The sequence below is a fragment of the Sciurus vulgaris genome, assembly GCF_902686455.1.
Source record: "Sciurus vulgaris genome assembly, chromosome: 5".
Classification (NCBI taxonomy): Eukaryota; Metazoa; Chordata; class Mammalia; order Rodentia; family Sciuridae; genus Sciurus; species Sciurus vulgaris.
In genome coordinates, this window is record NC_136465.1 from 172,801,090 (window position 1) to 172,826,859 (window position 25,770).

General features: G+C 51.3%; 2 protein-coding genes across 2 annotated transcripts in view; both read left to right on the forward strand.

Moving 5' to 3' along the window:
* Positions 1-12,860, forward strand: part of FAM83F (family with sequence similarity 83 member F) — a 33,551-nt gene extending 20,691 nt beyond the window's left edge. Inside the window, 8 exon segments of the mRNA XM_079140794.1 lie at positions 290-310; positions 312-332; positions 334-459; positions 940-1,061; positions 2,050-2,647; positions 2,649-2,702; positions 2,706-2,748; positions 8,707-12,860. Of these exon segments, the coding sequence (XP_078996920.1) occupies positions 290-310; positions 312-332; positions 334-459; positions 940-1,061; positions 2,050-2,647; positions 2,649-2,702; positions 2,706-2,748; positions 8,707-8,756 (1,035 nt within the window). The 3' untranslated portion in view covers positions 8,757-12,860.
* Positions 12,861-21,350: 8,490 nt separating this feature from the next.
* TNRC6B (trinucleotide repeat containing adaptor 6B) overlaps positions 21,351-25,770 on the forward strand; it is a 255,936-nt gene continuing 251,516 nt past the window's right edge. The window contains 1 exon segment of the mRNA XM_079140810.1: positions 21,351-21,991. The gene's annotated coding sequence lies outside the window, so the exon portion shown is untranslated.

Below are 25,770 nucleotides of genomic sequence, written 5' to 3' on the forward strand. Positions count from 1 at the left end.
CATCTTCCTGATGAGGCTTCTGAAGATCTGCTGACATCCCCAAGATTGACAGAAAGTGGGAATTTGTCCAGAATGAACTCTATGCAGCAGGGCCTGCACCCTGGGGTCCCTCTCGTGGGCTCAGATGTGGTCAGAGATGGGTGGGGACCTGAAGAATCCCAGGAATGGTATAGGTGGGATTTTTACTCTTGGCCACCAGTTGCCCCCTGGCAAGCTGGTCCTCTCTGGGCAAGTGTGTTTCCAAAGGCATGTGTCACAACATGCCTCACCAGTGCCGTTCCCTGTCCAGGTCATTGCTGTGGTCATGGATCCTCTTTACTGATGGTGAAATTTTTCCAAGACATTGTGGATGCCGCCTCTAAGCGCCGGGTCCCAGTGTATATCATCCTGGACGAGGCGGGAGTGAAGTATTTCCTGGAGATGTGTAAGAGCCTGGAGCTCGCTGACTTCCGTATTCGGGTGAGTCGGTGCCTCCGCCGTGACCCAGGTGCTGAGAACAGTTTCAGGATCCCACCCCTTCTGTCGAAAGCCTTGCCTCTGAACTGAGAGCTGCTAAATCAATGCCACACTTGAGTTTTATCCCGTGGCTGTCGAGTGTAAAGAAGGCAGTCTGGTCCGCTCCTGGGGTACCCTGCCAGCAGAATCACTGGCTTCACCGTCAAGGTCAAAATCAGGGCTGTGGTTCTCTTCCGGGGAATTTTGGAATAGGCAGGGACATCCCCCACTCCCTGCCACTTGCCCATGCTGCAGCAGAGCTGATGACTTCCTCTTGCTGTCCAAGGGGGATCCATCATAAGGCTGAAGGAAGCAGAGGACCTGGTGAAGATGGGAGTGGTAGGAGGGGTTGTGGACACAAGGCCCCTCTGCCCAGGCAGAGCCCCAGTGCAGGGACTCAGTCTCCCCAAAAGGGTGACAGTGCCTTTCTCCTCTTCCCAACAGAACATCCGTGTCCGCTCTGTGACAGGCGTCAGCTTCTACATGCCCATGGGCAAGATCAAAGGGACCCTGTCATCGAGGTTCCTGATGGTAGATGGTGACAAAGTAGCCACTGGATCCTACAGGTGAGTTGGGCCGGGTCAGAGAGGGCCCAGGAGCCCTTCATTCATGGGAACCATTAGGAAGGGGCTAGACCAAGGCCTCTCAGTGGTGAGTCTCAGGAGGTGTCATCTGCCCTGATGGCAAACAGCCTCCTGCCCCATCCTTCCCTCAAACTTCCTGGTTGATGGATTATTCCAAAAAAGAGTGTTGACTCTTACTGGACAATAAGCCCTGGCTATTTTTCATGGTCCTCGGCAACCAGTTGCATTTGGAGGCTAGTTGACAACCAGGTCAAGCAAGAAGTAGAATGGACCCGATTAAGGGTGGAATGTGGAGGCACGGCATGGACAGGTGTTTCCAGGAGTTTAATTTCAGAGTGAATTATCAAGAACGTGAGCATCTGTATGTGTGTGTCTCTGTCCTCCAAGTAAATTAAAACCTAAGCGAGAAGAGACCTGAGCACACAAAACAATTAATAAATGGTCTAATCCCTCTTTTGAGGTTAAAGTACGGGGCTTTGCGACACTAAGTGCTTCAAATTTCAGAAAGACCCCACAAGGAATGGCACAATTTCAGCATCGATGGCATCTCAGTTATTATTTATTAAATGTGTGTTTACTGAGGTAAACGTTTTACAGAAGGTATTTCCTTTGAGTCTCACAACAACTCTGAGTTACGTGATCGTGCTATGACATTTAGTACGTAGGTCCTGGGAGTCCCATTGCAGAAGACACACAAGAGTAGAAGCCGGGTTTGGGTTCAGGTTCAGGCCTGACTTCTCACACCCATTCCCTGCATCTGCTGCCTGCTTTCTGCATCTGAGGCCTCGACCTGGGGAAAGGGAGGACTTGGGCTAGTGGAGAGAGCAGTCCCGCACGAAGGTGGAATTGTGCCCTCTGTCCTGCAGGGTGCAGAAGCCTGTGGCGGGGCAGTGGAGAGTCGGGGAGGCCACAGCAGGGCAAGGGAGAGACCTGGGCACATGTGTCTGCTTTTCTGTCCTCACCTTCCCAGATTCACCTGGAGTTCCTCCCACGTGGACAGGAACCTTCTCCTCCTCCTGACGGGGCAGTACGTGGAGCCCTTTGATGTGGAGTTCCGGGAGCTATACGCCATCTCTGAGGAAGTGAACTTGTTCCAGCAGCTGGGCCTGGAAGGAGGTGCCAACCGACTTGGCCTCAGCCACTCCTCCACCGTGGCTCGCAAGCTGATCAACCCCAAGTATGCCTTGGTGGCAGGCAGCCGCCACCCACCAGGGGAGATGATGCGCTGGGCTGCCCGGCAGCAGCAGGAGGCTGGTGGCAGCCCAGAGGGGCAGGAGGAGGGCAGCGGAGGTGGCGAGTCGGCTCGGCGCCTGGAGAGCTTCCTGAATGACCTGGTTACTATACAGCAGGTGTTGCCCCCCGTGGATCCCATTCCCTCCACAGATCTGAGCTGGAAGGATGGCAGGATGACCTCTCACATGCACACAGACCTGAGGCTCAAATCCCGAGAGGCAGTTACCCAAAATGGCAAAAGAGATGCCGCCAACGGGAGCACCACCCCAGCCAAGGAGGGCAAGCACTTCAGCGGTAGCAGGTTCTTCAGTCGCCGGGCCAAGAGGCCTGCAGCCCCCCAACAGCAGGGCCAGCTCCCTCTCCACCGAGACCTGCACCGACGTGGAGTTCTGATGGGGAAGAGGCCCCAACGAGGGTTCCAGTGCCAACGTCTCAGGTGAGCCCTCTTCCCGGGGCCCGACGTGACCCCTGGAGGAGCACTGGCTCATGTCTGCAGAGGAGTGGCTTGTGGGCCCAGAGACAGCAGGAGCTCCAGGGTCTGAAGTTTCTCAGTTTCCATTCTCCTCTGGCCTTGATCCACCGGGTGTCCCTGGGCACATGTGGCCGTTCTGGGTTCAGGTTCCTCTTCTCTGAGAGATGGGAGGGGTACAGGTTCCTCCCGGTGCTCACCTGGTGGTGGGCATGGCGTCACCTGTGGGTTGTTACTACTCCAGCCAGATGGCATTCAGACCAGTCCTCATAGTAAGTCCAGCAAATGAAAGAAGCGAGGCAGGTCTCTGCAGAAGATGGGGCTGCAGCACAGCAGGGGCAGGGCAAAGGCTCCGACTCCAGGCCTGACTCCGACTCTAGGGCTCTCTCTGGCCAACCTCGTTCCTTGCTAGATCACCGTCATCAGGATCTAATCTGGTCAAACACACCCCCACCCTCACCTGTGCCCCACCAGCACCTGGCCCAGCTTCCTGCTTAAACAGTTTGACTGGTTTTCTCTGTGTCTATTTGATGAGTGGGTTTGTCCTCTGGGAGGGATTGATGGTGGTGCTGGTGGCTTCTTTCTGGTCATCTCTCTGGGATTCCCTCAAGACCCTGGTCTACAACTGCTTAGGAAATGCTTAAAATACTTCCAGGCCCAACAGGGCAGGGGAAGGTCCTGCGAGTCCATTTTATATGACACATGCGGAGCAGTCTCCTGTGTGGCCTCTTAAGAGACTATGACACGCAGGCTGCCATGGTGTCTTACTCACCTAAGCATGCCTGGGAGGAAGAATTTCTGTGTTGAGATTTCTCCCTGCATGGCTGGGAGCTTATGGCGATGAGAACTAGGCTCCTTCACTGGCCAGAATAAGGGCCTGGGCTCTTATCCTGCTACCAAGTCTGACACGCCCAGGTGGTGCTTGTGGGATAAGTTCACTTCTTTTTTTTTTTTTTTTTCTTTCTTTCTTTTTTTTCTGGCACCAGGTATTAACCCGGGGCACTAACCACAACCACTGTGCCACATCCCCAGACCATTTCTACATTTTATTTAGAGACAGGGTCTCGCTAAATTGTTTAGGGCCTCATTAAGTTGCTGAGGCTGGCTTGAACTCAGTATCCTCCTGGCTCAGCATCTGGAGTGGCTAGGATTACAGGCACGCCCACTGTGCCCAGCTTACTTTCACTTGAAGTTAGAGCAGGCCTGGGCATGTCCGATACAGGCACAGTGGGAGCGTGAAGACCTTTTGCTGGGCCTGGAAGCTTTTCCTAAGCAGGGCCAGGCCCTGTATAGTTACACTCTCCCTTTGCCCTCCAGATAACCCTTTGAGCCAGGAGGTGGCAGGTGGAAGTTGGGAGAGGTGGGTAAGTGGTCCCAGGGCATAGGAAGTGGTTGTGGGCTGGGATTTAAACCCAGGCCTGGGCCCAGACCCATATCCGGTCAGGGGAGGGGTAGCTGATCCCCATTCCCATTCCCATTCCCCTGGGTTCCCTGGCTCCCCTAACACCAGATGCTGCTGCAGCTCTGTCCCTCTGGCTGGAAGGAGGGTTGCCATGGTGAACACCTGGCAGGGAAGGGGAGGGGCAAGCCCAGCTACAAGGGCTGTTTCCCAAGTCCTGACTGGAAGTGAAGTGGAAGCTTCCTCTTCCCTGGGCCCCTCACCCTGAGGTACTGTTTCCATAGAAACGCAAGGCCCATGTCTTGTCCCTTCCCACTGCCTCCTGTGTGTCACTCAGCCTGGGGTTCTCCTGCTTGGATGACTTGGGTAGATGCTGCCACTGCTGCCTGCCTCTGAGCATTTGCAGAGTGCCCTGGAATCAGACAAGCAGACTGGGACGTCACCCTTGGGAGGTCCTTCTCTAGAGGGCCTGACACCCAGGCAGAGAGAGAGGAGGGCAAGAGAGGCTGGCACACAGTCAGGAGATGCTCCAGCTGTCGCCCTCCTCCATCCTCAGGAAGAAACACAGGGCTGCATGCAATCCACTGTCACCTGCCCAGATGGGTGTCCCATCCCTGAGGCCCTGAAATTCAAGTTCCTTTGTGAGCTTGCTGTTTCTGCTTCTTTCTTCCTTGAAGGCAGGGATGAGAAACAGGGGGCTCCTCCTGAAGGCCCCACTTAGTAGCCACTACCCCCCAGACACTGATGCAGCTAGGATGCTTCAGTGCCTCCCCCCTGTCCCCTGTTGGGGCAGCTGTAGGACAGCTGGATATGAAAAGGGCCAGCCCCTAACAGCATGGCCCAAGGCGGAACTAGTAACCCTCCTAGTCTAGAGCTGTGGTGGGGAGGAAGTCACCTCAGCCTCTCCTTAGGGCCGCCATCCAGGGAAGAAATCCCCTTCCCACAGGGAACATTATGGACATCAGCACAGTGGCATGTCTCTCAGCTCATGACACACTGCCACCCACCCCCCAATTCCTGAATATGTCCCTCCCTCTCTGGGGCTGTTTCCTCTTCTAGAGGAGGAAGGGATGATCTGGGGAGGGTTTCCAAGGTCCCTTTGAGCTGATTCACTCTGTCCTGTCTCTGCGCCCTCTTGTCAAGGGAGAATGTGGGTTGGTGACAGGGTGGGAGAAAAAGAAAGAAAAAGCAAAGAGCTGACAGCCTGTAAAATTGCTTGATAAGAAGTATATAGTTGTCAAACAGCATGCAAATTTTTGCAAACCCAGGTGTGGCCCTTGGGAGAACCTCAGGGAAATCGCTTCCTTGGGATGAGCTGGGGGAGACCTGGTGATTCGAAGGCTCACAGCCCCCCCTCTAGTGGCAGAATCTGAGCATCATTTCCTTTTGCCTTTTCCCTTAGCTGGACTTGCTCCAGTGCAGGCTGAGCTCACCCATTCACTCTAGCCTGCCATCCAGGAGTTCAGGACAATCTGTCTCAGGCAGAGATCCCCAGCCTCAGGGACAACAGCCTGGGTAGTAATTCATCTGGGCTGGGTTCAGGAATCCACAGGTTAAACAAGAGGCCCGATTTTTCCCATCTAGTTTTTCAGTGAAGAGTGTCCTCAGACCAGCAGATGACACAGCAACATAGAAGAGATTCGGGCAAGGCTGTGCCTGGAGGGAGCTGACAGGCTAGGGGAGGAGGTTCCAGGTGCTGTGCCTGAAACCCCACCAGTTCCACCAGGGAGGTAGCTGGACATGGCCAACATTGTTTAAGAAAGTTAAGAGAAACACAACATGCAGGGCTTCCCACGCAGAACTGGAGCAGTCTTACAAGCATCCTGCTGATGATGTCTTACAATCAAGATCCCTGAGCCTCAAGGTCCTTGTGCCCAAGGTCAGGCAGTGAGGAAAGGGCAGGGTGGCCTCTGCCTTGCAGGGCCTTTCCTGGAAATCTGGGACCCTGCCAGGAATGAACTCTTGGGGAGCTGCTTCCTGAGCTCAGAGCTTCCTAAGGAACTGTGGGTACCTGTTCCAGGCTGTGTCCACTCAAGTGCTACATGTCATGTGGGGTTTCATAATTCAGGGTTTCCCCTGAGGAGCGTGGGTCAGGCCCCAGCTGATCCTGTGCATGTGACCTGTGGTCTGATCTGACGAGTCTGAGCACCATTACCAGTGGGGGCTCTGATCACACGCAGGGGTGAGGGTGACAGACGTGAGCGTCCTCGGAGCAGCCAGTCCCACTCAAGTCCAGAGAAGAGGCGTGTGCTCATCCTCCCTGGCAGACATCAGAACCCTCTGCCTTTCCAGTTTCTCTTGGGCCTGGCCAGGGCCTACTATCTCAGGGAGGCACCAGCGAGTGAGGCATGGACATCAGTCAGGGCAGCCCTTGTTCCTGTGGTTGGTAGTATGGTGTAAACCCCAACCTGCTTGCTGGTGCCCCTGGATCTGCCTGTTGTGTAGGTGTCTATGGGATATCCTCTGCGCCAGGCACTGTCCTAAGTGCCTGTGCAACAGGATATAGAATGGACAAAGCCCCTCCCTGATGAAGCCGGTTAGGGCGGGGGGATCTGGGAGCAGGGGAGGGGAATGACCCTTTCGTCAGGGGTGGTCAGGGAAGGCCTCTCTGACCAAAGGAGTATCTCAGCAGAAATTCGAGTGGAAGGAGAGACCCACACAGACATCAGGAAAAAGCTTCCCCACAAAGGGAAGTCACAGCCCTGAACACTGCAGGAAGGTGGGATCCATTGCCCTTGCAGTCTTCTGCATCCATGTTCCTGCCTCCCTGTCCCCTCTCCACCTTGCCTGCCAGCTCTGAAGACAAATGCCCCAGCCCTTCCTCCTGCCGTTCCTCTGCATTTGGTGGCCCTCTCCACCTACTCCACACCCCTCTCTTCAGTCTCATTTCAGTGGTATCCCCTTGGAAGTTTGACTTTCTCTCAGAAGTGTCCTTTAGCCACCTCTGCCCGTGCCACACACACTTTTTATTTTTTAAAAATGTGCTCAATTGTGTATTCTTCCCCATTGATCTGAGTGGGTTCAATTCCCCTACCGTGGTAGGTTCCCAATAAATGGGCACTGATGGAATGAGAGAACACAAAGAATTTCCCCTCAAACCAGTCTCTCTGTGGGAGCATAAGGGGTCTCTCCAGGCTTGCGTCCAGCCTCACCAGACAAGGGGGAGCAGGTCCTGCTGAGGACAGTCTTCTCTAGGAAGGAGCGATGAGCAGGGGCCCTGGCTCCCCCTGCTTCTGGGCCTGGAGATTGATTTTGCTTACCTGCCTCCAAAATACGGCCGCCTCCAGAACTCAGCATCTGCTTAGTAGGCCAAGCAAATAAACCAAGCCGCTGAGGAGCAGGAGTGGAGACCCTGTGTCCATCACAGCAGCAAAGGGCTCTAGGGTGGCAGAATTTGAAGACTAGCAGAACCACACCAGACACAGCCCTCAGTGGCACCAGGAAAGGTGACCTGTCTCCCCTCCCACCTCCTGCTAGGTCACCACTTGCCCAAGCCGTAGCAACACTAAGGAGAGGGCTCAGCTGAATTTGCAGTAAGTCCCCCAAAGTGAGTTCATTCTGGCCCAGACGAGGCGGTGGCTACCAGGGTGCAGACCTTGGTCATGAGCAGTGGCCTTGCAGAGCGTGTATGGGGCAGGAAGAAGGGGCTGTGGTGCCAGGGCTTCCGGTCCAGCTCTGTTCAGTGTCTCTTGCAAACAGTTCACCAGGGGAGGCAGACGCCACCTGAATTAAATTCACAGCTGAAGTGATGTGGAAGGTGGTGTGAGCCCCAGGGAGGCCACCCTTGCTGTGTCGGGAAGAACTGGCAGGAAATGGCAGGAGCAGCCAGTGCTCTGAGGCTTCTGTCTCCAGCAGCCGGCACCTCAGGGCCAGAGGCGTCAGGTGGGCTTTGCAGAAACCCCCTTCCCTGCATGGGACAGAGAAGGAATTGGCCGCAGACACCACCAGCCTCGGAGAAGTGGATGCCCAGGCTGGGGGCGGGGAGCAGCTGCTGGTGCCAACACACCACTTCCTCTGTTTTCAATTGCCCCCAGCTGGCTACCCAGCTTGCTGTGGGTCCCTCCCAAGGGGCAGCTTTTCCTCTTGCAACCCAGTGGGCTATGCGGTAGAAGAGGCTGAGACTAGGTTGGAAGGCCAGGCGCTGCACTGTTGCTGGCTGGTAGATCCAGCGGAGGGACACCCATGGAATCTCCCATGATATCAGCCTAGTGAACCACTTCGAGGCAAGACTTCATGGTTGTAGTTGTTGATTCTGAAGTTCCTCCGTCACCCCACCCCTCTTTGGTCAGGAAACAGCAGATCCCCAACACATGGGGATCCTGTTGAGGGTGACAGGGTAGGAGGACTCTTTCTGTTGCTTTCCTGGGTGTGTTGTTGACCTGCTTTCCAGATGGGCACCTTGGAAGGGAGGCAGTAACCCTAGCCTCCAAATCTGAGGTGCAGACAGCCCACAGAATAGGGGCTAGAGGCGAATCTGCTGAGCATCTCACCCTGTCATTCCCTGCCTGTGTCCTTTGTCTCCGCAGGTAAAACAAGTCCCAGTCCTGCCAAGTCCAGCAAATGTGTTATTTCCTGAGCTGCAGAACCTGTGGATGCCCACCTGTCCCATCCTGTGCCCTGGAGAACACAGGCTGCAGCCTGCACCAATTTGCACATCAGACCTCACCAACCTCCCGCCTGCAGCCTCCATCTGGGCCTCAGGGCCTGAATCCAGATGGGAGAGTCCCAAGACTTTCAAGACCATCATGTGCCTCCAGACTGTGGTGGCCAAGCCAAGAGGGGTCACTGCTGCCTTGTTTACATGAACAGGAAACTTGCCCAGAGTCTGCTCTCCTTTACACTGGCCCCTCTCTCCATCGGGTCAGCCCTGCCCCACATGTCCCTGGGTGGGGCAAGGGTCATGTCTTTATGCCCTACTGGGACGAAGTCTCCAGGGCAGCCCCAGCTGCCCAGTCTTTCCCTGGGCTTCCTGGTGCTTTTGGTCACCCTAACAGGAAGAACAGCGTTCTGAGCCTGGGGTCCCGGTTCCAGTCTTGGTGCAGCCTTAGAACTACAGGTGGGAGATACATCTGGGACAGCTGGGGTGCTGGCTGCAGTAGCCCTCCTAGCCTAGTCCTACACTGGGCTCTGAAGGGAACAGAGGGGAAGACACCAGCCTCCCGCAGCCAGTGGCAGTTTTGAACCCTGTCCATGCGAAAGTCCCTTCCCCTCCCCAACTGGGAAGACTGGGCCTGGTACCCCAGGCCTCCTGGACAGGTGCCTGCTGCAGCCCCTCCACGGGGTTCTTAGAGGGCCTGGCCTGGGCCTCCCTTCAATATGCCTGGGTTTGCAGTCAATGAAGGGACAGGGAGGGCCCCAGGTGATGGGGAACTGGACTCTAAGGACAAGAGCATTGGCCTTCCTCTCAGATGTCATTGGTCCCTCCAAAAACTAGCCTTAGCCTCCTGTGACATGTCAGGCTGTGCTCATCAGCCTCATCCTCCCCAAAGCAGGTGGCCCCTGCCACAGTGCTGGCCTAGGGCACCCAGTACACCATCCCACACTGCCCCCCTCTCTGGGGACTGGTAGGGACTGAGGAAACATGTGAAAAGACAGCGGAGAAAGTGCCCAACTGCAGAGTCCAGGTAGGCAGCGTGATGGAAGGTCAATGGCTGACGGCCCCATGAAAGACCACAGGGTAGCCTTTCTTGGCCTCTGACCTCCAACCTAAACCTTGTCCCATTCCTTCTGAAGTACCCTGGATGCCACCAGAACAGGGGGCTGGGGTAGATGTCTGCAAGGTGGCTGATAAGAGCATGCAGGGGCTCACTGGGCCACAGGAGTAGAGGTGACACACAGCAGTCTGTGCAGAGAGTTCTGCCTGCCTGGCAGTGGAGAGGGAGAGGGAGGGCGAGCCTGACCCAGGCTCTCTGTCAGTCCTGAGGTTGGCTTCCAGCGGTGGGGGAGGGGACCCCTGCCAGCCTCCCAGAGGTTTTGTGAGGTTACAAAATTTCGGGAAAGTGCTTCCTTATGCACCAAGGCCTGACCATGTGGCATCTCATTCTGCAGAGCAGGGCGGAGGGCAGGGGTGATGTGGGCAGCAGGGGCCACACCTCAGCTCCAAGTGGTCCCCTTGGGGTGTGGAACACAAGATACCTAAGCAAGCAGCACAGCCAGGCCTGTGCCTCCCCAGGAGGGAAGCTGGCCGGTTTACAGTTCTTTCTTTCCCTCATGCAGGCCCAGGTTTCTCCTCTGCCCTGACATCGAGCAGGGTCCTGTGGAAGTTCCAAGTCACTGCAGCCTAGAGCTAGTCCCTCCTTTCTGCCTCAGTTTCTCTGTGTGCCAAGGTGGGGCTTAAAGAATTAAGGGGAAACCATATGTTGAAGAGGAAGCGATTCAGTGGGTGGCAGAGTGCCGACTCACAAGGCAGGACCCTCCCCTTCTAGCCTGTTCCTCATCCTTACAGAGGGCTGGGTGAGATGGTCTCTGGTCCCCTCCAGCTCTGAAAATGCTCAGTAAACAATAGTGCAGAGATGGCCAAGGACTGTGGCGTCATGAAATGCTGCTCCTGGTGTCTGCTTATCTGCCTAAGCTTCAGCCCACGCTGTTCTGCTCCTGGCGTCTCCGTTTTGGGTGTGTCTGCCTCTTTTCCAGCACTTGCATATATTCTGTAAACTATTCTCTCACTCAGCACCTCTCAAGAGGACATCTGGCCTTCCCAGCTGGGTGAGGTTCAGGAGTGGATGGTGCCCTTGGACCCTGAACAGCGGCTTCTGCAGGCTGGCAGCACCCCCACAAGGGCTATAGAAGGGCCCTGCGTGTGGGACTCTGGCTGCCCCAGGCTGCCGTCTCCCCTCCAACTCCAGAGTCTGCAGGTTAAGGAATAGCAGCTAGAGCAGCCCTGGGGAAGGCAGCCTTCTGGTGAGCCAAATTCCCGGTGGGGCTACCACCCTGGCTTCTGTCCCATGAGGGCAGGAAGCCCAGCTTCTATATGGGGTTGGTAGACTGTCCCTTGACCTGTGGCACCTGTGTCAGCTATCTATCCTCGGGATATGGTTAGTCCTACTTCTGATCTCTCAAGGGCACTTCCAAGACAGTCTACCTGTATAGAACTTTCTATAAAGACTAAACAAGAAAGGAGACCTAGACCAGGAGGAAGAGGTGAGGGGGGAGTCGGCTCTTTATCGCCCCCTACCACTCTGCTTTTCTCTTTTATTAAATGCCTACTAAATCACTGTGCTAGGTGATTTAGGAACATGCAGGTCTCAAACTAAGAATAGCCCAGGAAAGAGGCCTTTTCAAAGTCATCAAATACTTCTCATGTCTATTTGGGGCACGAGCCTCGTAAGGTTGTATGGTGAGCCACGTGAGAGGTGTCATCACCGCTTCTCAGATGAGGTACACCACTCTCCCAAGTCCCACATCACATAAAATGCAGATCCGAGTCTGCACCCCAAGCTCTGACTCTCAGCACTAATGACACTTTGGAGCTGCCAAGTTCTGTGTTTGGGGAGGGGCCATGGTAGGTACTGCAGGGTGTGAGACACCTGCATGCCAAAGTGTCTCCAATGCACTGGGTAGGGGGTGTAAATCCCCTCAGTTTAAGGCCCCTGCTTTCTACTTTGTGGCCCCAGCAGCCACAGATGGCTTCTTGGAAGCACTTCCAAGGCTCTCTGCCCTCCTATCTTGGACAGAGTGCTCGTCAGAGGTTGGCTGACGGGCCTGAGATTTTGACTTCTGGGATAGATCTGTGCAGCCCCATCCTGGTTCCCTCACTTAGCTCTTCACTGCCATGTCCTCCCCAGAGTGGCTGTGCTTCTGTACACACATCTGCCTCCCTCCACTTCAGGCTTCTGCCCAATCTGCTCCTCTTCCTTCGGTCTCACCTACAACCCACATGGAAAGTGCCCTAGGGTGTGCCTGTTTGCCCAGCAGTGGTCCTGTTCCAAAAGCAGCCAGGGCTGACAGCAAGAGAACCTCCAAACTCAAATCAGGCCAAGGAATTGCTACCTGGCTGTCACGACCACATTCTGAGTAAACATCAACAAAGCCCACTCTGTAGCTAATTAGCCCCGCCGTGCTCTCTGGGTTCAGCTTATCGTCTGGCGTACCGCACTGTGCCACACTCACACCTTCCTGCCCAAGAGACAGAGGCTGTCATTGGTCATCTGCATTGCTGTTCCAGCTGTGCAAGCTTTGCCACAGGACAGACACCCTGAGCTCAGTAAGTGAAGCTTGACCAAGGCTGGGAGCATGCGCATCTTAGACAAAGGTGGGAGAAGGGTGCCAACGTGAGTGTTCTTAAGCTAATTGCAAGGTCAGCCCGAAGACGTCATAGGCATGAACTTCAAGGCTTCTCCTCTCCCACCTGTGGAGCAAGGCAGATACCATGTGTTGCAGTCAGGCATCATAGATACCCATTCTTCCTTGGGGCACCTGAACCTGGAGAACAGGTTTTCTGGACCCAGGAACTTCATCTGTCTAGCTCACTGTTGGAATGCAGTATTTGCTTCACACCTATTTGTTAAAAGACTGAGGACTCGACAGTCACTGAAAAAGAAAATAAGCCAGACTAACAAACTGGGGAAGCATCACCAGCTACAATGGCACTTGTGTGTTATCTCGACTGCCTAGGAAGCTGAGACAGGAGGATCACAAGTTCAAGGCCAGCCTGCGACACTTAGTGAGACCCTGTCTCAAAGATACAACTCAAAAAGGGCTGGGGATGTAGCTCAGTGTAGAGAATTTGCTGGACATGTATGAGGCTCTGGATTCAAATCTCAGTACTAAGTAAATAAATGGGAGATTCGGAAGTTTCCAGAATCAATCATGATCCTTTCAGTCTTGTTCCTGATTTGCTACAATGTACATGAAGTCAAACGAGATCCTGTTGTTTGCTACTTAATTTCTTAAGGATTGGGCTTAGCTAGAGTCCCTCCTCTAGGAGGATTTCTTCTTTCACTGAGTGTCGTAAGTGGACAGTCTTCATCTCCTAGGCCTCAGACTGGGTAGAACCAGGGCTCCAGGTGCCTGGTTGCTCAGAAATGGCCCTTTCTGAATTGTGTCCTTTCAAAATGCCAGCAGAAATGGGAGGAGGAAAGAAGCCTCCTGGAGGTGAGATCTGTCCAAAGCCACCCAACGTGTCATGGAGAGGGCTGGAAAGTCAGTTACGGGACATCCTGTAGCTCTTTCACTGCACTAAGTGGCCTCTCTCCAAGTGACCAGTCAGGAACTAGTTTGCATCTAGGAAAGCAATTAGGAGTCAGGGCCATGTCTATAGTTACTAAAATGCAAATTCAGGTACAGATGTCCAAGTCATAGAGGGAGACCTGTTAGGACCTACTGCAGATGCCACCAAGTACATGGGAACCTGGAAGAGGAAAGAAGTCAAAGGCAAGAACAGGCCCTGAGGAGGAAGAGTCCATCATGGTGACTCTTTTCCTGCGCTCAGCATCTCTTCCTGAAGGCGTCTTGGAGTTTAGATGACTGAACGGGGAGGGAGTTCGTGGCAGGTTTGGAAGTCTGGTTTGTTTGTTCATCCCATGGATACATGTACACTGGGTGCCAAGCCTTGGGGTACATGATGAGGGAGGAAGGTGCTGGTCTTCAGGTGTACTGCACGTTGCTTGCTGGGACCTTATCTGCATGTGTGGTGGAGAGGACAGGCTTCAGGACAGAGAGAGATGGGTGGAATCCTGACTGTGCCACCAAATGGCTAAAGACCTGAACCTGGGTTTCCTCATGTATCCATGCAAATGATTGAGGAGTGCTGCCCTGAGGCCAGAGGCATAGTCACATAGAGTACCCCAGCACAGGGATGAACTCAGGAGAAGCACCTACCTAGGCAAGTGAGATCCAGATCTTGGAACAGTCTCTCCTGGCTTCTCTCCCTGCCCCCTCCCTGCATATTTGCCAATTTTGCAGTTGAGAATCTGGCACAGGGCTAATCACCTATTTACGGGGAGGAAGTTTCAAGGCCCAGGTTTTTAAAAGGTAGAGAAAAGTTGCCAGAGCTGCCCTTTGTGAAAGCTCTGCTTGGCAGAAACCCTGTGCACACATCGCTGTACCTCAGAAAGAGCTGCAGCATCAGCCGGTGGCACAAAAGTCCCACAACTTTTCTTGATTGATAGTTTTGAGTGAAATATTTAATTTTAGTCTGAGGATCCTTTGAGTATAAAATACAAATGAAACCTAAACCAGGGCTTGGGGATATAGCTTAGTGGTATAACGCTCACCTAGCATGGGTGAGGCCCTGAGTTCCAACCCTAGCACCACAAAAATAAGTAAATAAATAAAGTAAAACCTAAGAAACAACATTTCCAGAGAGGCTGGCTAACCCTGCACCGAGCCACTGGACTTCCCAGCCATGCCAGTGCCCAGTGCACAGACTTCAAACCCTCCCAGCTTTGTTCTACCTCTCCCAGGAATGGATCCGCCTGGCTGTCCCTTGGCTGCACTGGGAAGAGCCTGATGTCCAGCTGGTGGCCCTGAAGAGCATTGCGTGCTGAGGCTCCTTGGGGGAGCCCAGGCGGCTGGCAGCACTGTGGGGAAAGGCTGACACCTTGTGGCCAGTTGGAAGCACGAGTCCCTCTCCTGGGACAGACGGCAGGGCGGGGTCGGGCAAGCTCTTCCTGCCAGAGTAAATACTCCAGGTTTCTCAGACATGTGACCTCTGTTTCACCAAAGCAGTCACAGGCCAGCTGTAAAAGAGCAGGTGCTGCTGAGTGCTTGTGAGTCTTCACAGACACTGAAACTTGAATCTTACATCATTTCATGTTCCACAAAGGATTACACCTTTAAATTTTTTCAATCATTTAAAAATATAAAAACCAAGACAGTGGGTGTAGCTCAGTGTGTAGACTGTGTGCTTAGCATGTGCAAGGCCCTGGGGTTCCATCTCCAGCACCAAAGACCAAATAAATAGATAAATAAAAATGTAAAAACGATTTTTAAGGTAGAGCAGAGAGGCACACACACCTAGAATCCTAGCTACTCGGGAGGCTGAGGTTGGGGGATGGATTGAGCCCACAAATTCAAGACCAGCCTGGGCAACATAGTGAAACCCCTTCCTGAAAAAGAAAGAAAGAAATGTTCTTGCCTCACAGGCAGGTGCCCAAATAGGTAGCAGGCTGGCTTGAGACCAGGAACACTTGCATGCTGACCTCTGACCTAGGACACCTGTCCTCCATGCCTTTGCTCCCAACATTATCTCCCAACTGTCACGTCTGTCATCTTTGTCAGTGTTATGTCAAGAGGAATCCCAGAAGTCCCCTCCCCCAACAGAAACTGGGGAGCCGTCATTGGTTTCCGCCCATGTCATCAGTTTACAGACATACCCATTAGTTGTCCTGCCCTTGCCAAGGCACATACGAGAGCCCAGAGTTTTAACCATCATTACTTTACCACTTTCATTCATTCATTCCTTCATTTGAACAAGCTCAGTGAGAATTTTCTGAGCCCCAGGAGCTGTGAAAAGACAGAACTCGTCTCTGTCCCCAAGATATTCAGCATCTGGTTGGGAAGGACACAGGGAGGCGAGTGTTAGGGCGGAGAAGCTCAGGAAGTGTGGGAACCCAGAGGAGGCACTTTACTGGGGGTAGAGGTCAGGGCAGAGTCCCGGAAGGAGGACAGGATCTCCCAAGAGCTGGGGGTGGCGACCAGGGGGAGGTGCAGACCCTACATAGAACTCTTTTAGTAAAATTCCAAGCATCCAGCAATCAAGACAGTGAAGAGGCCACTGTCTTGAGAATCTGAGGGAGGCAGAGCTGGGGCCTTGCTCCTCTGCTAGAAGCCCTGGAGAAGGCGAGGAGGGAGTGGAAGTATAGAAGTGGGTGCAGGATGAGGAGGAAGGGGCACACTTGGCAGCAGATACGGAGTAGGAATGGACAAACTCACGGAGGAAGGGCTGGGCATGGCTCTGCTGAGGAGTCCCTTGGAGGAAACCTTCCCTCACTGGGCACCTTCTCCTGTGAGTCTCACAATGACCCCAACATGTAGGTATGATTTTTTTCATATCTACCAATTAAAAACTGTGTGACCTTGGGCAGTTACTTCTTCTCTTCTTCCCTCATCTATATCTACCTCCTGAGATTGTTATGAGGATTGAATAAATTAATCCATGTGAAACACACGAGGGCCAATTTTCTGGTCGTGAAACCTGAGGTTCCCATAGGACTCAGAAGGTGAGGGGTCCGCATTTGGCTTAATGTCCTACCATTGACATCTTGAAAATCTTCAGAATCTCTGATGAAGAGCCCCGAGCTTTCATTTTGCACTGGGTCCCACGATTCTATAGCCAGTCCTGCCTGCCAGAGTATATGCTTTAAAATAATAGGTTTTATCATTATCTTGGAGTTGAGAATACCAAATGTGATTTGATATATTCATTTTAGAACCGAGGAAACTGAAGCTGGGGAGTTTATGCAACTTGCAGAGAGTTAGACGTAAGCAGGCTGCAGAACAAAGGCTGGAGATGGAGAGACAGAGATGGTAATGTTCGAGGTGAAGGCCGGATAATGACCCAGCCTCCCCCCACACTGCGCCCTCAGAGGACCACATAAGGAGGGAAGCTTACACGGGTACTTTGAAGGAGCCTGGAGAAAGAGATGGTAGGAAAAAGAGCAGGAACAGTTGTAGAGGTAGGAGGAAAGCTGGCTATTTTGGGAAGTAAAGTAAAGATTCTCAGAGTAAAACATAGTGGTGAAGCCATGGAAACAAGGGCTGGCAAAGTCTCTTGGATCTTGGCCACAAAAAAAGGTTAGAGATGAGCTTAGAGAAACAAGTTTGAGTAGCATTAGGGCTAGAAGCCAGGTTTACAGGAGGGAGCTTGGTCGGGGTGGAGAGAGTCACTGGTCATTGTTTAAGAAGTTGGGAAGTAAGGAAGGAGACTCTCTGAAGGGGGGCAAAAGGAGAGTAGAAGACAACTGGAGTGCATAGGAAGAACCACCAGAGGCAGCAACTTAGCCAGGAAGAGGTGTGCCTCTTTCCCTGAGTCTACAGGAAAAAGAGGGTGGAGTTAAGCAAATAAAGGCTGCGGGGGCTACTGTTCACTGGGAGCTGGTTGTCTCCCCAACTGGGCTGTGGAGTTGTCACTGTACACATCTCTGGGCATCACAGTTCCGTGGTTCTGAGCTCACTCTCTGGAGTCAGACTGCCCGGGTTCAACTGTGGATTCAACAACTACCTGGAGCAAATTACTTGTTACTTGGTCCTTCAGTGTCTTTGTTTTCCTATCTGGAAAATGGGGATAACTATGGCTGCTGTGAAGTTTAACTGCCACCATCCAGGTAAAGCCCCCAGTGTAGGGTCTGACAGACACACGCACATATCCAGGACAAGGCAGTGATTATTAACAACATCTCTTTGTCCTCTTGTGAAACCCTGCCTGTGTGTCTAGCATTGGTCACAGGCTGAAGGGTTCCAGGGTTTGCTGTTTAACCAAGTAGCTTTCAGGAAGTGTGGTCATAAAATATGGGGGTGATTTGCTAGTGGCACAGCATCTATCTCATGGGCTTCACTGCACAGTAAATGCCACCAGACATGCAATAAATACTTATGAGCATGCCCTCTGTCACTGGCACCCACCAGCATGTTCTTCTCCCACACTGATCCTGGTCTTTGGCTATTGCCACACCCAGGCCCAAGTGAGCAGTATCAGCTGACAGCTGTCCCCTTGTATTTTGGATTAGGTTTCTTGACAGGGATTGTCCTATTGTTATGAGCTTTGAGAATTGCAGAATACTCTACAAACCCTGCCAAATGTCTCATAGCAATGAGAGGCCAGGGCAAAGTGTGGAGGGTGTTCTGTGCCACAGAAATCAGAGCTGGAGTAGATCCAGCTGGCTATATCATCCCAAGCTTGGGTCATTGAAGAAGTGTTCGCCAAAAAATCCTCATTGCCTTGGATTTTGTCCAGGTCAAGGGCAGAGATCACAGCATAATCTCTCAAGGGACAAAAAGGAAGACTGTTGCTTTGGATGGCTTGGAGCACTCTTGGTAGCCATCCAAGGCAGCTATCACTCCTTAAATCTGTCTTCCCTTCCAGCAAAACACCAAGTCAATGGAGCACCACATATAGAGCTCTAAGAATAGTATAGTGCTCCAAGAACACAATGCACGTGTCCTGCACACAAACGTGCAAGGCTTGAGGAGTCTTCCTGCACTCAACTCTGGTTGGGTTGGAACAGACAAACAAAAAATATTATCCTTAAGTAGCAAGCAGAGGGAGGGAGCACAGGAGAGCACCCCAGCATACATTTTCTGACCTGGGCTGCCTTTCAGAGTACGGTTTGAGTTCACGGCCACCAAGTCATGCCTCAAAGACCTAGGGCAGCGAGGGTGAGCTCAGCAGACATCCTGGCCCCATTAGCTGTACATTCACACCAAGCTGAGCAAGCCCCAAAGTCCTAACACTTACCTGGACAAGAATTTGAAACCTTCATCCTCTGTGATAAATATTTGATTGATTTATTGGCTTCCTTCTTATCCAGGCAGAAAATGAGGACAGTATCCATTCAAAGCTTCAGTCTGGAGTAACAAGAGCTCTCAGAGCCCAAATGAGACCCTGCACTACATCCCACTGTTGGAAGAAGTTCATGTGTGGATCTAGTCATGAAGAGTCTGGGGGAGACACTCTCCTTAATGGGTGGGTGGCTATAGGGATAGGATTATAGAAAGACTTTATTTTCTACTTTTTAACTTCCTATATTGTCTGAAATACAGAAGCTATGTTAAGTTGAGTAAATGTATATATTTACTCAGTGTTACTTCTACGATCAGAAAACAGCAATCTTATTTGAAAATTATTTCCCTATTCTCAAGTGGGCAAACATGACAGGGTTTCAGGCTTCCTGCTTTCTCCCAAAGGGGCACAGTGAGGCAGAATGGTCAAGTAACTGAAGGCCCTTCAAAGACAAAGATTATAGGAATACAGGCTTTGGTTGCTCCCGGATATTCCCAGCCTGCTTCCCAACCCCAGAGAGCAAATGCTACAGGTCACAACACACCCCCCAGCTATTGCCTTGCTAATGCATCTGTCCTTCAGTTCTCTTTGTAGATGTCACTTTTTCTGGTTAGCCATCTCTGTCCTTCCAAGATTGAAAACCCTGTTCCTCCCAAATGCTTCAAGGGCAAATTGTCCCAGCACTACACTGTGATCATCTGTGTACCTGTTGCCTGATCCCTCCCAGACTAAGGTTCCTGACCACCAGGAAGGTGTGCAACCTTTGTTCCCTAGGAAAGTGTTCCACACGTTCACTAAATATTTACCAAATAATGATCTATTTTAGAAACTTTTATGATCAGAGCAATGTAAGGGATACAAAGATGAAAGAGACTATTTCAAAGAACTTACAATTGGGATATATCCAACAATTAAATATAAAACTAAACACTTAGGCACTGTGGTGAATGCCTATAATCTCAGTGACTTGGGAGATGGAGGCTGGAGGATTGCAATTTTGAGGCATCCTGGAAGTTTAGTGAGACATTGTCTCAAAACAAAAAAATACAAAGGGCTGGAGATGTAGCTCAGTAGTTAAAACCCTTGGGTTCCATCCCCAGTACCAAACAACAACAACAAAAACCAAGCACTATATTAAGGGTTAAAATAGGGGTACAATCAGTCAACTTTGAAGAATAGGAAGGTTTTGGACCCTGCATTCTTTGTGTTTTCTGGTTCAAAATGCTCATGCTAGTATGGGGTATGTGTGTGGAGTTGTAAGGATTCAAGTTCTTGGAAACTTTATTAGAATTTGACTCGTGATCTTTCTTCTGCCCATGCAGTTGCGCTGGGAATACCTGCCATTTACTCTTAATTAGCATTTGTGAAATACTTGGTCTTCCTTTACTGAAAGGTCATACGTGTTATTATTGTGTTACAGTGGTTGTTTTATTATTAAGGCAGTGTCAATGAGATTACACAACAGCTTGGATTAGGAAGCGAAACAAGGGCCATGATCCCACTGAAGCTACAGGGGATAGGGATTTGGGATGGTAAAATGTTAATTACCCAAGACAGAATGTGGGCTAGAGTCCAGCATTGTGCTCCTGGAGATCATTTCAGTCCCAAAGGCTTAGGGCTGGCCTTCTGGCAATGGGTCCTAAGCATCCTGCCCTCCCCTGGCTGAAATGTGGACTCACTGCGATGAAAGCTGTCACAGAGAAAAGAACCCATGGCCATAAGCCAGAAGCACAAGGCTTGCTCGGCATCAGCTCACCTGGAAGACTTCCAGGAGCTGGAGACTTTTCCATTTGCATGCAATCAATTATTTATTTCTAAGGCAATTTATTCATTCTCGCTCAACTTTATTTCTCCTTTTTCCAGCTCTTGAGGACTCTCTCCGAGGAACAATCTGAAGATGGATGGTCAGAGTTAGTGTGTGTTCACATGCACACACGCACAAGTTCTTGGCACACAAGGGTGGTAGAAATGTCCATTTATAAAACTGAAAAAAAATGAACATAGATGCAGGCTATTTGTCATGCAAAGATCAAGACTAATTTAGGGTGGAGAGGAATGGGTGTTGACGAGGATGCAGCGGAGGCAATGAAAACCTTGCTATAGGTAGTCTCCAACAGTGTTACTGCCAGAAACTGACTGAGGAACTTGGCATCTGAATAGAATGTTTTTAAGTTATTGGGCTGATTGACGGATATGCTTATGAACTTATATAGAGGCACTAAAACATAGTGAAAAGAGTGAAGGCTCTGGAATCAGATACAGGGCACAAAGAAAGGCTAGGCAACTACTTTGTACCTGGATGACCTTGGGCAAATTTCTTAACCTCTCTCAAGTCTTAGTTTCCTATCTGTAAACCACAGTGTATAACACACAGGTTTAACCAGATAATCTCTGCAAAGAACTCAGTACAGTACTTGGCACAAAACACGCACAATAAATGGCAGTCATTATTATCTTCTACTACAGGTCAACTAACCAGAATCGTTCCCAGCTCCCTACTAAACAATTATCTATAGCACAGCAAATCCGGGTCTGAGGAACGCATTTGAGTGCCCAATAAAGTACCAGGAAAGAACTCTGTGGAGTCAAACCAATGGCATTAGCCGTTGTTGTTAGCCGGGCTTTCTTGCTGTCCCACCAATAGTTTGAGGATTTGACTTGCGAGCGACATCCTGATAGTCCAATGACGCTCGACCAGCCCACACTCAGCACTTCGGTGGGGATAAATCTAGGAGCCGGCACGTATAGATTCCGTTATTAGGCAGTACTGGATGGAGAGAGGAGCTTAAAGGACACAGCGCCTGGGAGAGGCATTAATGAGCTAAAAAAAGAAAAAAGACGATGGTTGCGCCAAGCGAGCTCGGCCGCCATCATGCTCTAGTTTCCCCTTTGCCTCTCTGGGTCCGCGACCGAGGAAGCGGCCTCTGGGATGCTGAGGGGGTGTGTCTCCGCGTGATTGGCGCAGGTCGTTCAGCCAATCCTAGCTCGTCAAACGGGAAGCACTTAGCCAATGAGGGGCAACGGCAGCAGCGAGGACTTGGAGGGGCGGAACAGCAGCTTGACGAGCACAAAAGCCAGCCAGTGAGAACCGGAGGCATCCTCCCTACGGCCAATAGAGTGGGGTACTGGGCGGGCCCCCGAGTGTTTGTGTTGTGGTTTTGGGGGAGGGAGGCGGAGGGGAAAGTTTGTTTATTTTGTTTTTAGTTTCTGGGGTCCCCGAGCTTCTAGAAGGTGAAGCGGGAGGGAGTAACCCCCGCGCCCCTCAGTACCCCTGCGACGTCGCCCGCACAGCCTGCGGAGAAGCGGGGACCGCACGCCTAGCCTCGCCTCACAGCGGAACGCCGCGCACTCGGAGCCGGCGCGGCTCCGCGGTGAGTACTGTCGGCCGCGCTGTCCTTCCCCTCCCCCGCGCACCGCCCAGTCCGAGTGGGGCGCCCCCGGGTGGGCGAGGGCGCCCGCGGGCGCGCGCGGCCTGGACCGGCCCGCTGAGACGCAGCGTGTGTGTGTCCTAGCGAGTGAGCGCGAGCGGCGGGAACCGGCCGGGCAGGGGGCGTGAGCGCGCGGGCTTGGTGGGGGCGGCGGCGCCCGGCGCGCGCCGTGAAACTGGCGTCAGGTGGGTGGGAGTCGAGGGACTGCCGGGGCCACGGGCGACGTCCGGCGCTCGGGCCGCTGCGCCCGGAGTGGCCGGGCAGGGACGGGCGGGCGCGCGCGGCTCCCGCGTCACGCGCCGGCAGGTGTGAGCTGGGGGAGGGCTTCCGGGTGGGCTGCGGGCGGCGAGTTCGCTTCCCGTCGCTGGGGGGCCCCGCGGCAGGGAGCCCGCCGGGCCCGGGCGTCGCGGCCGAGAGCCCAGGCCCGCGGAGCTGCGTCCGCCTCTGCCTGGCGGCGGCGGAGGCAATGCCAGGCCTCCGAGCCTCGGGTCCCCGCTCGCGTGCGGGACCTGCGTGACGGAGGCGCCGTGTGCCCAGCTTCGCCCGGGCCGGGGGCTCCCCGGGGGCGCCGGGCGTGTGGCTGCTTGGGGAGGCTCTTCTGACTTTGGAGCATGGAAAGCGGGCAGGAGGAATGACGGCGTTCCTAACAGCCCCGGCGGGCCTTGCACCTTCCCCTGGTCTGGTGCCCTTTAGATTCAAACTAGCGGGTTTATTGGCCCGTGGTGGACAAATGTCCTATTCAGCGAAATACACCAGTGGCTGAGGCACCCAGTAAATGGCAGCCTCTTGTGAAGCGCCTCGAGGACCAGCCTCTCCTCGATTCTTTGGGCACAGATTACCATTCTGGGACTTTTAGCCCCTTGCTTTCCCTTGTATCTTTTGACCTTTCTGTTACTGTTGACTTAGTGAATAAAAAATATTGGGTCACCTCAACAGTTAAGCAAATAGAAGTTAAGGTATATAGAAGTCGCACATTTTAGCATCTTGTGTAAGTTTAACAATAGAGGTTATTTTTTTATTTCAGTAGTGTAGGTTTCCTGTTGATTTGAAGAAGCCTCAGTGATCTTGGCTTTAAAACTATATGTATTTTTTGGTAGTGTCATGTAAATGCCTCTTAAGGAGCAGAGCTTGTAGCACTTGGTCTTGCCCCTACCTCTGTGGTGTGAGGTATTGCCGTAGTGGGAGGGTTATGAATGTAGTGTGCGCCTTTACCAGCATCCAGAACACATATCAGACAGGCTTGCACCACCTGAAATCAGTGGTGTTAATAAGGATACCTGTATATTTTCTTAGTTCTTGACTGTTAATTTATTTTATCTGTGTCTTATGTATTGCTATTACTGGGAATCCAGCCGAAGGCACTCCGCCACTGGGTTACATTGCCAACCTTTATTTTTTATTTTGAGACAGGGTCTATCTAAATTGCTGAGATTGACCTCAAACTTTCGACCCTCCTGCCTTGGCCTTCCAGGTGACTGAGATTACAGGCTTGCACCACTTTAGCCACTGTTCTTGATAGTTTTTAAGTGCCTGTCCCAAACGTCATTATTTTAGCAGTGTTGTTTCTGATAGAAATTCCCAAACTAGAACATAAGTGTCATGGCTGTGAAAATAACCCTTTCCTCATTCAAATGGAAGCACTTAAAATGTTTTAAAATAAGAACAATACCATTTGTTCATGATGGCGATAATGTTAGCTAACGTTTATTTCATGCTTACCATGTCCCAGCCTCTTAACATATTTTTCCTAATCCTTACCTCACACCTATCAGGTAATATCGTTACTGTTCCAGAGATGAGAAAAAGGACTCTTAAGAGCCACACACCTGGGAAGCTCAAGGACATAGGTTTAATCTCAAGTTGGTTTTAAGAGTGAATGCTCATTTCATTTTCCCTCCGAAATTATACAGAGCAAGAAAGGCAGAGAGGACGTGCAAAACAGAGTAGAAAAGGAGAATACCACTGGTGATTAGGCTGCTCATCCCTAAGACTTCAACATTAGTCTATTTTTGGTTTTTAGAAATGAAGAACATTTTCACACAAGTACGTCTAAGTTCTTTTTATTTCCTCCATTTGATTTTTATGAAGATTAAAAAGATGCATTTTAGTTCGGGTTCAAGTTCTCTCTCACCCAGCCAACTTGAGGTTCAGATTACATTGTCACTTGCTCAGAGAAACTTTTCTTCATGACCTCATTCCACAACTGCCATCCACCCTCAGGTCCCTGCCCCCTGTTCATTTTTCACAACTTGTGATTCAGGACCATGTCTGTTTTTTCCTTATCTGCAGAGCCTGTAAGAGTTTGGGCATATAACAAACACCCAGAAAATATTTATTATGAGTTTTTTTGCATTTATTATTTATTGTTACACTGTAATTTCTGGTAGTCTTGCCTGCCTCCTCTTGGCCTTCTCTGGAGCTTGATCCATGAGAGATAGATCTAATTCTTGAAGAGGACATTCCTTCTGTTCTCTGACTTGTACCTCTGCCTGGACGCCCTTATCACTAAGCTGAACTAGATTCCACCTGAACGGTGCTGAGCTTGCTCACTCATATGAGTGTTGCACTTTGATTATCCAGGCTGGCCTCAGTACTTGCACCTGTTATTCTTCCTTGGTCTCAACCTGCTCTTGATTTCTTCCTTTTCTGTCCACCCAGCTTATTGCTTCTTGTATCCTTTCCAGCTGAGTAGCCCATTTACCCTTTGGCATTTGACATTGACAGCTGCCTCCAGTGTTTCGCCCCTACACTAGTCTTCCTGAAACAGTGCCTTGTTTATGTTTCCTGCTCCCTCCCAGATCTACCACAAGCACTTGGTTTGAAAACCTTCATTGGTGTTTCATTGCTTAGAGGGTTTAAAAATCTTCAGTCTGTTATTTAAAGCTCCCTGAACTATCCCTGTCCAATAGGATTAGAAAGCAAAAGCCACAAATGTGAGCCAGGTATGTAACTTAAAATTTTTTAGTAGCCATATTAGAAAACTAAGAAGAAAGAGGTGAAGTTGATTTTCACAGCATTTTATTTCATTTATTTCAGTATATCCAAAATACTATTTAAATATGTAATCATTAAAATTGTTACTGAGATTGCATTTTTTTCACATTAAGTTTTTGAAATTTGGAGCATATTTTTCACTCATGTACATCTCAATACAGGCTAGCTGCATTTCAGATGCTTTAAACGCAGATGTGGTCAGTGGCTCCCATGTTGAGTGGCACAGCTCTAGACCATGTCTTCAGCATTGTTGAAGAATCAGACCAGTAATTCTAACCCCTGGCCCCTTGGTGATTTCATTCCCCTCACCTAGAATCAGCATCCTTTTCCAAATATGCGACCTTGCTTGCTAAGAAACTCAGGGAGACCCCAACACCATCCTTAAACATCAGTTCTCACCGCCTGCTCTTCAGCCTTTTAATATTTCAGGGGGCAGATATCATTTCTCATATAGTAATTACGTACAGATTTTATCAGTTGGTATTATAATGAAAGGATAAGCAGACACTAACCAGTAAAAATGGTTGATGAATTAGAACCTGTGCCAGTTATACACAATCAAGTTCTCATCTGTCTATATCTGCTGAGTAACAGCTCTGCTTGTCCTGGATTGGGTGTTTGGCTTCCCCCTTAAGACTGAGTTTCGTGAGGACAGGCCTTTACCTTCCTTGTCTTTATATCCCCCAAACTGCTCCTATAGTAGGCAGGCCTGGCCTGTAGTAGGCAGT